The 14161-nt window shown below is 39.5% G+C and overlaps 1 protein-coding gene across 1 annotated transcript; it reads left to right on the forward strand.

The window, feature by feature from the left end:
- Window positions 1-10662: 10662 nt before the first annotated feature.
- LOC139777530 (uncharacterized) lies at window positions 10663-11924 on the forward strand. Its single transcript, XM_071715032.1, has one exon. It carries the CDS (start codon window positions 10663-10665, stop codon window positions 11746-11748), a length of 1086 nt encoding a protein of 361 aa, XP_071571133.1. The 3' UTR covers window positions 11749-11924.
- The last annotated feature ends 2237 nt before the right edge of the window (window positions 11925-14161 follow it).

A 14161-nucleotide genomic window follows, 5' to 3' on the forward strand; every position in this document is an offset into this window, starting at 1 on the left:
TTGTAATATTATAATTTTGTTAAGGAGAATTAAAGCTACTACCACTTGGGTTGGAATAGGAAGACCCTTGAATGGGAAACAAAGATATGTACCGCTTGGGTTTTATTTTTTAAAAGAAGTTGCACAAAAATTATTTTTCAAAACAATATATGTATATATTTTCTTTGCAATTGGCGCAATTTAAAGATTTCACATCTTTTTTTGAAATACATGTCACTTGGATTGAGTTAAGTAACGCAATTTTGAGATATAATAATTTTGTTAAGGAGTGGGGGAGATGGCGTGAGAGATGATGGAAGAAAGTTAAGGCGGTGCGCAGTACACGGCAGCTCATAGGCGATTGAGAGGCGAGCAGCGAAGATCGATGGATCGATAGAAGGTGGCAATCGATGAGCGAGGTAAGCGCAGGTCCCGCACATGTTGTCAGGGAGAAGAGTACGCACGAGGGACTGAAACGCAGAGAAGGTGGAATACGGTAGAGGCAAAGGAGAGTCAAGAAAGAAAGAATCGAAAGATAGGGAGAGAAGAAGTAGGTGAAGGCGAAGGGAGAATAAAGAGAAGGAGAAAGGTGAAGAGAGTCGGAAGAGAGGACAGAAAGCGGAATTCGAGAGAGGAGAGACGAGACAAGAAGGGCGACAGGGTGACACAGGAACGAGGAAGAGAGACAGAGGAAGCAGGAAGAGAGGAAGAGTGTGAAGGGCGAAGGAAGAGGAAGAAAGGAAGAAAGGGGAACGTTAGGGTGAACGGGGGATATGGAGTGGGTGGAGGAGTTGGCGAGAGGGATAGCGAAGGTAGGGGAGGAGCTGGAGAAGATCAGGAAGATTATGGAGGGCAGAGAGGGGGGAGCGGGAGCGAGCGAGAGGGTAGAGGAGAGACGTGAGAGCGAGGAGGGTGATGCGAAAGTAGGGCAGTAGGAGAAAGAGGAGTGTGGGTCGGAGGGTTGGTGGGAAGAGCTGGCAGTGGAAGCAGAGGAGAGGGAGAAAGAGAAGGAAGGGTGAAGAGGACGGAGAGCGAGATGAGGGAGGAAGATGCGTGGAGAGATAGGAAGGACGACGAGAAGGGGGGAAGAGAGGTGATGAGTTGGGGGAGTGTGGGAAAGAGAAAAGGAGGGTTCCGGGGGAAGGGGTAGGAGAGAGGATAAAGAAATGGATCGAGGGTATGGCGGAGAAGAGATTGAAGACAGAATTGGGGGCAGAACGGTGGGCAAGGTGGAAGGAGCGTGAGAGGGAAAGAAGGGTGAAGGTGGGGGTAGAAGAGGCAGCAGGGAAAGGTAACGGAAAGGCAGGGGAAGGTCAGGACGTAGTAAGGAGGAGAGAGGAAGAAGTAAGGAGGAAGAGGGAGGAGAGGGAAAGGGCAAGAGAGGAGAGAGAAAGAAAGGAAAAGGAGGATGAGTGTGAGAGGAGGGAAGCAAGGAGAAGGAACTTGGTTTGGAGGGGGGTGGATGGGAGAGACGCAGAAGAAAGGAGAGAATTGATGGAGGGTATAGCAGAAAGGGTTTTAGGGAGATGGATGGGGGTGAAAAAGGTACTGGAAAGGAAAGGAGAGGGAGGAAGAGTGGTAATGTTAGTGGAGGTAGTAGACGAAAGGGAAATAAGGAGGAATTGGGAGGTGGGGGTGGACGATGATTTAACGATGGAGGAGAGGAAGGCGAGGTGGAGGATTGTGGAGAAGGCGAAGGAGGAGAGAGCGAAAGGAAGAAAAGTCAGGGTAACGAATAGGAGAATGTGGATAGATGACAGGGAGTGGAGGTAGAGCGAGGAGAGGGAGGAATGGGAGAAAGAGTAGGCAGGGAAGGAGGGGTAAGGGAAGGGTATGGAATGGGAGAGGGGAAAGGGTAGGGACGAGGAAGGGAGGGAGGGAACAAGATTATAAGAGGCCGCTATGGCCATGCCGGGACATGAAAATATTTGTAAAGGGTTGGGTACGTCCCTATAAAATGCCATGAGTGTGGATAAAAGGTTGTTATGTATTTTGTAAAAGGTTTGGGACGGTTCCTTTAAAAAACGCCTTTCGAACCTTAAGGGGAAAGGAAATAAAGACATACAATAATACAATACAATTTTGTTAAGGAGAAATAAAGCTACTACCACTTAGGTTGGATTTTTGGATTTACAACATTACGCGTGTACTTGGTGGCTTTTTTTTACCTTTTTTGAAGAAGGTAATTTTGTATACTGATATCACGCATTTTGTAGTATTAAGCAGGGATCGACAAAAAATTTCCATTTTTTATTTTTTAATTATTTACGAAATTAGCAATAACAACAAATTCAGTTTTTATTGAATTAGCAAATTAGTAAATAGTCAAAAAATTACTAATTACTTAAAAATTAATAATATTTAGGTAAAAGTGAATTACTCATTACTTGAAAAATTGGAAATTCGTCAAAGAAAAATTTCTAGTTTACGTGAAAATGAGTATATTATTTAGGTGAAAATAAATTTTTTTTTTCAATTTGGTAATTAGTAAAAATAAATTTTTTAAATATTATTTAAATAATTAATAGTTTGTCAAAAATAAATTATTACTTATTTGAAAATTAATAATTAGTGGGAAATAATTATTAATCTTTTCAGTAATGAATGATTAGCCTCAGGTAAATTACTTATTTTATAAATTATTAATTGGTTTAATATAAACAATTTAATTATTGCGGTTAAACGTGGTTAAAAAAATAATTATGTTAATGTTTTATATATATATTATGTTAATGTTTTATATATATATACTAGCACCACAGACGCGCGCTTCGCGCGCGCTATTTAGCTTTAACATTATGCTATTACTATTACACTATTAATTTCTTGATACACACAACTGTCAAAATATACGATGACAGCTGCAAATGAAGTAAGCGCAGCGAGAAAACCAATCAGCATCGCGGAAAAGCGGCAACAATAAATTCGACTATCGACTTAACATGCCTTTTTTTATATAGGATATATATATATATATATATATATATATATATATATATATATACAGGGTGAGGAAAAAGTCTGGAACCGGTGAAATATCTCAAAAACAAGACATTTTAGGAAAAAATGTTTCATACATAAGTTGTAGGGCTTCAACAAATACATCAAACGGTGGTACTTATTTGATCTTAAGCGTAAGTATGGAGGAGCTTTCAAGGTCAACTTTAAAATTTTAAATGGAAACCCCTACTTTTTATTTAATATTCTTATAGCTAACATCGAAAGCTTTTTATTTTTTACAAATATACTTATGTATATGTGTATTTATATTCGTATGATATAGAAAATTACAATAATAATATTAAATATAATAATAGTTATAATATAGAACAATGTCCCATATTTTTGAAATTGATTAAATACATATTTAATAAATATGTATTTAATCAATAGATACGTATTTATTTAATCAAAAATAGGAGCCAATAGTTCAATATTATAACTATTATTATATTTAATGTTATTATTGCGATTCTCTATGTTATACAGATTTAAATACACATATATGTATGTATATTTGTAAAAAATAAAAGTTTGTATATATATATCTATATTTACATATAACATTAACATAATTATTTTTAACCATTTTTTTAAATGCAATAATTAAATTATTTATATTAAACTAATTAATAACTTTTAAAATCAAGAGACATAAGCAATTTATATTTTTGACAAACTATTAATTATTTTAATAATAAAGAATTTATTTCTACTAATTATCAATTTGCAAAAGAAATTAATTCATTTTTGCCTAAATATTAATTTTCGCGTAACTAGAAATTTTTCTCTGACAAATTACCAATTTTGTGAGTAATGCGTAATTCACTTTTACTTAAATATTATTAATTTTTACGTAGTAGTAGTAGTAGTAGTAGTAGTAGTATAATTTATTGTCTTCCCCGTAGGGTTTACAATCTTTGTACAAAAATCTTAACCTACGTCCTTATCCTAATCTTATCTAAACCTTAAGCCTAATTTAGAGAGGGAAGATTCTGCATGTGCTATGCTTCTTCTTCCTTTCCTCCTATTACACACACACACACGCCTCTCCATGGGACTTCCGTTTCCTCTTGCATTCTATACATGTCTGTTTTCTTCTATCCGTCACAATTTTCTCTCAGTCCTAGCTCTCTCCCCCCCCCTCTCTCTCACACACACACACTCTCTCTCCCTCCCTCTCTCTTTTTCTCTCTTTTTTTCACCACCTCCTTCCCCTACCCCTTTTCTTTACTCATCCGCCTCCCCTTTTCCTTCCATCCTTTTCTCCTTATTAATTTTTACGTAATTATTAATTTTTTGCGACTAATTACTAATTTGCTAATTTAATAAAAATTTAGGTAAATATGTAGTATAACGGCATTCTCTCCGATCCCTTTAAAATTTTCAAATTTTGTGTATTTTGTAAAAAAGATTCTTAGAAAGAAAATTATCGCTCATTCCGTTTGTTTATAATTAATATTTAAAATATTACGATATCGGTAAGTAAAGAAATAATAATTTATGGATATATATTTCGCTTCTTACTATTGGATCATATGTTATTTACAACTTCATTCAATTATATATTTTAAAATTATAATCTTTGTTAAAGCAGAGAATAGTAGAAAGCATAAATACAGAGTATTCTCTGCTTTTTAAACTGAAACCACAAACTGTTGTCTGTTTTAATTGTGATCCTTTAAATTTTTATCCCAAAACATTTTTTCCAATAAATTTGGGCCACCGGCCACGTATTCGCATTACCAATTACATATCTTGAACTGCAAGCAAGGACTATTGTTAATTTGTTCTATTGAATTAAATATATCAATCAGACTATGTTGAAGTTGTAAATAGTATAATATGATCTAATTGAAGTAAGAAGCGAAATATATATCTATAAATTATTGTTTCAATTATTATTTCCTTACTTATTGACATCATGATATTTTAAGGGGATCCTATAGTGGCAGTAATTACTAATTACCGACATTTAGTTAAAAGCATACAACTTTTAATTGGCTTTACGGAATTGCAAAAACCTTTAACAGAATTAAAGTACGCACAAAAATGTAGAGGGCTAGGGTCGGTTTTACATCAAAAACGAAAAAAAAATTAAAAATTTAGGCACATAGAGCTGTCACTGACGACAATATTTGCTTATACAAAAATACTGCAGTTTATATATACAAAATGAGATACAAGCCCTCTAGGGAAAACATTTAAGAACAATATCGTGCAATTAGAACTAAGATTAAAAGCCTAGAAAAAAAGTTGCATGCTTTTAACTATGTGCAAAAGCACATGCAGGTTGATAGGATAAGCAGTATTGCGTGTAGCGAGAGATGGCCCAGCAATCGGACAAGGACAGATTACTATAGTTAGACAAGGACAGATATAGATATATAACATAGAAAACAGAATTAGAAATGTTGACATTATCGACATCGAGGATGTTCGGCCTTCGCTATAGGATCCCCTTAAGTATTAATTACAGAAACAAACGGAACATGAGCGACGACTTTTATTCTCAGAATCTTTTTTACTACACAAAATAAGTATACAAAATTTGAAAATTTCAAAGAAATCGGAAAGGATATATATATATACTACATATTTACCAAAATTTATTTTGTTAATTGTTATTGCTAATTTCGTGAATAATTAATATTTCCAGATACCATAAAGGTATAAAATCAACGTCTATCATAATAATGGACTCGATTCAACTAATATTTTAGCATAACTTGCCTACAATACAAATTGCGCTACATATCACTTTCTCGTTCTCTTTAACTTTTACAAGACAGCATATATATGTACGTACGTGTGCAATTTTGGATGTACCTTCCTTCTTAAACATTTCCTCGGCGTCAGCTCCCTACGGTCAAATGTATATTGTTGATGATTACTATCACACTATTTGACATCTGTTACGACTGTCACTATTTATTTGTAGGTTATAACTACCCAGCAAACACAAAAGGATTAAAAGATATTAAAATTTTTTAATACCTTTGAATCCCTTTTTTGGCGGAATTAGATGAAATTAGATGGGATTCGAAATGAGATGGTCCAATCCCATGTAATCCAAAATTCTTGGAGAAATAAAAAAAATTATTTATTTCGAAATTTTATTACTATTTTTTAACTAAATTTGTTTCTTAAGATGCAGTCTATGATTATAAATATTTTCTCGTATTTGAAAAAAACACTTACCTTGGTGGGATTCGAACTCGGAACCTCTGGATCGTGAGCCAACTGCCTTACGTGGTGGACTACTTCTTAATTTAATGTAAGTGTTATATATAGTCTACATATGGGATAACCAGCGCAAATATATAATTTTTCAAAAATCATCTTAAGAAACAAATTCAGTTTAAAAAGAGTAATAAAATTTTGAATTGGATATATAATATAATATTTCTTAATGTCGGGTGAATGTCAGAAACCAGTGTCGGCTCATTACGAAATTTTGTGTTCGTAAATATATTTATGAAAAAAGTATATTTATAAAGTTAAAACATCCTTATCAAATCCACTTTATTCTATGCAGAAATTCTTTTGCGCGCGCAATGGAACTAACCTCTCAATCATGCAGTGATTCAGTGCTGTACCGTACAGCTATATCTTATGGATCTCTCAACCATAATATTTGTGCTGCAGACCACATAAGAGAGATAGCAATAATTCTTTAGTTGAGGCAACCATATACGAGGGTATTGTAACCGAATGTCACGTATCGTAAGAACTACGGTTATGAAAACTGTATAAATGAGCATATCTTAACAGCTACATTCAATGTAATATCAATTTAACTTGAATTCACATACATTTCTTTTTCAATCATAGAGAATGTTGTTGTAACAACCGTAGCAATTTTCTCCGTGTGAGATACCACGTATGTGGAAGATAAGATCGCTAACAACAAGTAATCAATTTTTAGTGTCGATAATCGAGGTTGCTTCAAAGATGGTTCTAGTAGACATTGGAGAACAAATGTATGTTTGTTCAATGCCTATAATGTATTCGAGGCTGATTAATTAAAACCTTTTACTTTTAAAAATTATCTTTAATCGATAATTTTATGTAAAATTGATAATGTAATTTATTGTAAGAATGCGTATTATAATACTTAATATTATTTTAAAAAACACTATGTCTTATATGACTTTATGTGCTTGTTACTCGGAGTATCCAGATAGCACAGAGAATCGAAAAAGAATTCTTTTGTATGTCACCAATTCTGAATTCTTTTTTAGATGCAAAAAGAATTCTTTTTGCATCTAAAAAAAATTCAGAATTAGTGACATAAAAAAGAATTCTTTTTCGAATCTCTGTGCTATCTGGGAGAGGGTAGATTAGAATACAATTCTCCTCATCGAGCTCACGCTGTACGCTGAAAAACGAAAAATAATATAATTTATTTTATTGTCAACTTAAATGTATATATATTTGCAATAAAAATTGTCTAATATGATTTTTGTAAATAAAACGTTTTATTTTAATGTAACAATACAGTAGGTAAGCTAGGCCGGTTCTACCCCAGGGATCCGAGGGGGGGTGAGGGGCGGGGGGTATACCGCGGGAGGGGGGAGTACCGCGGGGAGGGGGAGGGGGGGAACCGCGTTTTCGGGCGCCGCGGGGGGGGGGGGGGGGGGACCGCGTTTTCGGGGCGCCGCGGGGAAGGGAGGGGGGGCCGCGTTTTCGGGCACCGCGGGGGAGGGGGAGGGGGGTACCGCGTTTCCGGCGCCGCGGGGGAGGGGTCCGCGGGGTGAGGGGACCCGCGTTCGCGTTTTCGGGCGCCGCGGGAGAGGGGTCCGCGGGGTGAGGGGACCCGCGTTCGCGTTTTCGCCGCGCCGCGGGGTGAGGGGCGACCGCGTTCGCGTTTTCGCCGCGCCGCGGGGAGGGGCGACCGCGTTTTCGCCGCGCCGCGGAGTCCGCGTGCAATGGCCGCGTCGGTCCGCGTGACGTCACACGGCACGCTCCCGCTCGCGTTATCTCCCCCTCGTAGATGTTCTCTCGCGCCCCCCGTCCCCCGCTCGCGCGCGTCTTCACGGTCGCGCGCGATCCCTCTCCCCCGTTCGCGCGCGTCTTCTCGTTCTCTTTCCCTCGCGCGTTCTCGCTCGCGTCTTCTCGCTCCCGGCTCCCGGCTCCCGTTCGTGTTCTCGCTCACGATCGCGTATCTTTTCTTCGCCGACGATATTTAATCGTTTAGATCTTAATATTTAATTTTTAATATTACATTTAATTAAACGATAAACGAAGACAGCTTAATGACAGGGAACGGTAAATGAAAACGAAAAATAATTAAAACTTTTTAAATCATATTATATGCATTTATTTATCATGTAGCGCATTATACACAATAGTATCGGCAGCATACGCCAACAGTTCGCAATCTATTAGCGAATTTTTATCATAAACTTCATGCAAGCTTCTAACTGCATTACATTTATCGGTAATACAATTTTGGCGTAAAATTGTTACAAATTGTTTAAATTTTTCACTTACGCCGTGAACATTTAGACATAGTTGAAAATATACATTTTCGACGCAATGTTCTAGTTCGAATAGGAAGAGTACGGTTGACGGTTTCATGTACAAGCTGGTGTCGCACGATGTCAACTTTACAATATCTGCGTCACGTATTTTAACGAGCTCCAGATCTCGAAACGCTAGCGATGAAGGCGCCGGTGACTGCACGAGTCGCTGAATATCTGCACGTTTTTCGATGAATGTCACCCACGTTGCATGAGGCAAAATTATTCGATTGCCTCGATTATCGCCAATAAGTATATCCACAGAGGACATAGGTCCCGCGTTGATTCCAACATCCAAAAATTTATATGCTGTCGATGTCAAGGCAAATCTTCTTCCCAAAATACGAGGCGTGTAGCGGGGTTTATCAAAACTGAAAAAATACAATTATGTTTATAAAAGATTTTTTTTTTTGCACAAGCATATACGAAAATTAGCGGTACTTACTCATTGTGCTGTTTCTCGCACGTTTCATCCTGAATTGGAACGTAGTAGTTCGCACCGTAAGTGTTCATCGTAACTGGAGGCTGTTTGCGACGTACTCGAACCGTATCAAACTCTTGACTGCGCTCTAGAATTCTCGTAGACTATTTATACGTACAAAAAATGCGAATCTTGCAAATAGCGCCGATGTAAGGCTGCTGCTGCGAGCATGCCATTTCAATTGCAGATCCGCACCCGCCACCACACCTCTATCTCTATCTCAATAATGGGACTTATAGGGGGCACTAAACAGAAAAAAATATATTAAAAATAACTCTACACTACATTTCGCTACCCTTTGTCACACTTTACCTGTCACGTGTAGCACTAAATAAATCACCATCCTCTGTCCAAATGTATGTTCCCCAAATCCAAATAGGCTCCCTGATACGATGCTGAGGACACCGCTCCATGTAGCGGATTGCTATTTGCGTATCAGGGATAACCTCACAAAGGTCATCTACATAATGACAATACCTATGACCCGCTAAACATTTCAGTCGTGAGCGTGGTTCAGATAAGTATTCATCCCGATGGCCATTATATATATCATTGCCATACTCATCATCGTCAGGCTTGTATCGCGATACGTAATAATCGCTAATTCTGCCACGACACATGACAATCTGAAAGTTAATAGGCCAAATCGGATGCACTTTACTTGTATCAGTAATATGATATCTCTGCAATGCATGATGTGTTGGGCACCACTTGTTAGTGCGAGTGAGCACGTTTCGAAATCCTAGTTCTCTGTCACGAAGCAAACGCACCATCGATGAACAATAACGTTTGTCTGTTCCCGCGTTGTCCATATTTTTTTCACACAGTGTCAGCATGCCGTTTCAAACTCTCGACTGCGCGCTAGAATCCTCGCAGACCATTTATACGTACAAAAATGCGAATCTTGCAAATAGCGCCAATGTATGGCTGCTGCATGGTGACCACCACCACATATATGTTAAATGTGATAACTTTGTCAAGAACATTCGTCATGAGATTACCTTATCGGGCATCAAATATGATTTTTTTTTCAAGAGCATACGTGTCTCGCGATGATTTCAACGAACACGTGCAAAACTGCAAATTTTGCAATTTTGCATAAGTCAATGGAGCGTTATTGTTTTCAAGAACATGTCGCGACGTGTCTCGCGATGATTTTATCGAACACGTGCAAAACTGCAAATTCTGCAATTTCGCATAAGTCAATGGAGCGTTATTGTTTTCAAGAACATGTCGCGACGTGTCTCGCGATGATTTTATCGAACACGTGCAAAACTGCAAATTCTGCAATTTCGCATAAGTCAATGGAGCGTTATTGTTTTCAAGAACATACATGTCTCGCGATGATTTCATCGAACACATGCAAAACTGCAAATTTTGCAAATAGCGCCGATGTACGGCTGCTGCATTGATACAGATCAAATCACCGAAAGTCAATGGCGCGATATCGTTTTCAAGAACATACGTGTCTCGCAATGATTTCATCGCACACGTGCAAAACTGCAAATCGTAGATTTTTTCGGAAAGCGCAAATGTACGGATACAGAGATGAAATTAGATATGATAAAAGCAAACGATGCATCATTAGTAGAATATAGAAGGACGAATCTGGGTGATACGCTCAGTAGTCGAGAATTGAAAGTCGCGAGTGCAACAAATTGTGGTAGAAAGAGGAACATGGAGCAAGAGTTGTTGGACCAATCCACCCTTTTAAATTCGAGGGAAGACTTTACCGCGTGGGAGCAACGATGCGACGAGTTTATCGAATCGTTGGAAGAACAAAGCCGAATTAAACGGCCACGATTAGCGATCGGTCTCAAACAGTCGTTGGTCGCCTGTATCGCACGACTCGAAGGTCTGAAAGACTCGGTACGTCAACGTTTCGTGCATGTGGGTGCAGGATACAGCGCGAGTGAGACAGGACTCAGATGGCGCGAGATAGATACAGCCTTTGAAAGTCGTATACTGACCGGTGTGGTAATAAATTCCAAACACATCGGCCCTCATCAATTTCTCAAAGATGCGAGAGACATTGTACTCGATCGTGTGCGGAACGTCATGCAACGACATGACAATGTAAAAATAAACACAATGTTTAATGGCGAATTTGTTGCGGGTGACAAACGCGCGAATAAAAGTATCGCAACGAGAAACTATGAACTCTTCCGTGAGTCCGATCTGTGTGAGTGGTACAAGCGACAAGTCATCGAGCCTACCCTAGCAAAGCTGGAGGAATTCCAGGAACGTGATAGCGGATGGGCGTTGTCGCGTATACTCAATTTAACGGTAAATGTGAACAAGTACAATCCATTGCACGCGGGGTGTTTTGTGGAAATACCGCGAGAAATTAAAGTGAAGAGAGCGGTAATAAACGTGCGATCAATGGACAATGCATGTTTCGCATGGTCAGTGGTGGCTGCTCTGCATCCAGCCGAGAGACATGCAGAACGGGAATCGTCGTATCCACATTACACGTCGGTGCTAAATCTTACAAACATTAAGTTTCCAATGACGTTGGATCATATTAAACGGTTTGAAGATCACAACGACATCTCCATCAACGTCTACAGCATTGAGAAAAAAAACAAGGAACTTGCTATCTTGCCAATACGGGTTACTGGTCGAAAGATGGGCAGGCATGTAAATCTGCTGTACGTGCATGACGACAACGTGGGACATTTTGCATGGATCAAGAACCTGTCCCGCCTCGTGAGCTCGCAATTGAGTAAAAAAGAGCACAGGAAATACTTTTGCGATCGGTGAGTATACATTCTAATAAATAATAAAAATAATTTTTACGTAAAAATATATTTAAAAAATTCTTTATTTACAGATGTTTGCACTACTTCGGCTCCAGCGAGAAATTGGAAGCCCACACCGTCGACTGTCAGGAGATGAACGACTGCGCGATCAAGTTACCGAGCGATAACGACAAGTGGTTGGCCTTTAAAAATCACAACAGGAAGGAACGAGTTCCATTTATCGTATACGCCGACCTAGAATGTACCCTGGAGAAGATGGAAGCGGATCCGGAAACGTCCAGGTACACATATCAACATCATCGCGTGTTTAGCATAGGGTACTACGTGCGTTGCTCGTACGACAATTCGTTATCAATGTATCGGTTTCGTCGCGATAAGGATTGCGTCGCGTGGTTCGCCGAGGAGCTAAGACGTTTAGCTCACGACGTAAAGACAATCTTGTCCACTAATGTACCCATGGCGAATTTCACGCGAGACGAGTGGGAAAAGTTCAACAGCGCAACGCACTGTCACGTGTGCGAAAAACCGTTCGAGCCAGACGACGTGCGAGTACGCGATCATTGTCATCTGACCGGTCAGTACAGAGGTCCCGCGCACTCAAACTGTAATCTGAACTACAAAGATTCGCATTGCATTCCCATAGTTTTTCATAATTTATCTGGCTACGACGCGCATTTTATTATAACTGAAATAGCAACAGCGTACGAAGGACATGTAGACTTGCTCCCAATCACAAAAGAGAAATACATTTCGTTTACAAAAAACGTAAAAAGCACCGAAGATAAAGATAAGAAAACTTGCGTCAAATTGCGATTTATCGATTCGTACAAGTTTCTCACCGCTAGTCTCGACAAATTGGCATCTTATCTAAGCAAGGATAAACTGCGAATATTGCAACGCGAATTTTGTAAAATATCCGCAGAAAATTTTGATATGCTGACACGAAAAGGCGTATTTCCATATGAGTACATTGACTGCGTCGAAAAGTTGGAGGACTCATGTTTACCGCCGCGCGACTCGTTTTATAGTTCATTGACAGGTGACACCGTATCCGAGAGCGATTACGCGCACGCCGTCAACGTCTGGCAGCGGTTATCCATTGGAACGCTCGGTGACTACAGCGATTTATATCTCAAAACCGATGTCTTGCTGTTGGCCGATATCTTTGAAAATTTTCGCGATAGCTGCGTCGCGAGTTATGGACTCGATCCGGCGTATTATTATACACTACCAGGTTTTACGTGGGATGCTATGTTGAAGCATACACGTATCAATTTCGAATTGCTCACCGACATTGACATGGTCATGTTTATCGAACGCGGCATACGCGGTGGTTTGAGTCAATGTTCAAACAGATACGCGCTGGCCAACAACAAGTACATGCAGTTGTACGATCCATCGAAACCGTCGTCATATCTGATGTATTTTGACGTAAACAACTTATACGGCTGGGCAATGTGTCAACCATTGCCTTACGCAGATTTTCAATGGGTCGACGACGTAACCGATTTTAATGTTATGGATGTTGCGGTGGATTCCACGATAGGCTACATTCTCGAAGTCGATTTGGAATATCAGCAACATCTTCACGACGCGCACACTGACCTACCGTTTCGTCCAACGCGCGATAAACCACCCGGTAAGCGGCAGGACAAGCTCCTCGCAACATTATACGATAAGAAACGTTATGTCATACATTATCGCAACCTGCAGCAGTGCACTCGTCACGGTCTCCGTATATCAAAGATTCACCGCATATTGAAATTCGCGCAATCTCCATGGCTTCGCGATTATATAGAACTTAATACGAAATTTAGAACATTGGCCAAGAATGATTTCGAGAAAAATTTATACAAATTGATGAACAATGCTGTGTTTGGCAAAACCATGGAGAATGTGCGCAATCACGTTGACGTGCGACTCGTGACTCATTGGGAGGGTAGATACGGCGCGGAGGCATTGATCGCGAAACCAAATTTTCATAGCCGAAGCGTCTTTTCAGAGAATTTAGTAGCAATAGAAATGCGAAAACTCGAGGTGAAGTTCGACAAACCAATCTACGTGGGTATGTGCATCCTCGATATATCCAAGACATGTTTGTACGAATTTCATCACGAGTATATGTTACCGTTGTATCGCGACAAGTGTAAAGTCACGTACACCGATACGGACAGTCTCATTTATCACATCGAGTGCGACGATGTGTATGACACCATGAAGCGCCACATTATTAGATTTGACACTAGCGATTACGCGGTCGATAATGCGTACGGTATCCCACTCGCCAATAAAAAAGTACCGGGCTTAATGAAAGACGAAAATAACGGTGCGATAATGACCGAATTCGTCGGGCTTAGAGCAAAGATGTACGCCTTGCGAGTCGACGGTAAGAAAGATACGAAAAAGGCTAAAGG

Source organism: Temnothorax nylanderi, unplaced genomic scaffold, assembly GCF_030848795.1.
Source record: "Temnothorax nylanderi isolate EJ_2023f unplaced genomic scaffold, tnyl_v1.0 TNYL_tig0153_pilon, whole genome shotgun sequence".
NCBI lineage: Eukaryota > Metazoa > Arthropoda > Insecta > Hymenoptera > Formicidae > Temnothorax > Temnothorax nylanderi.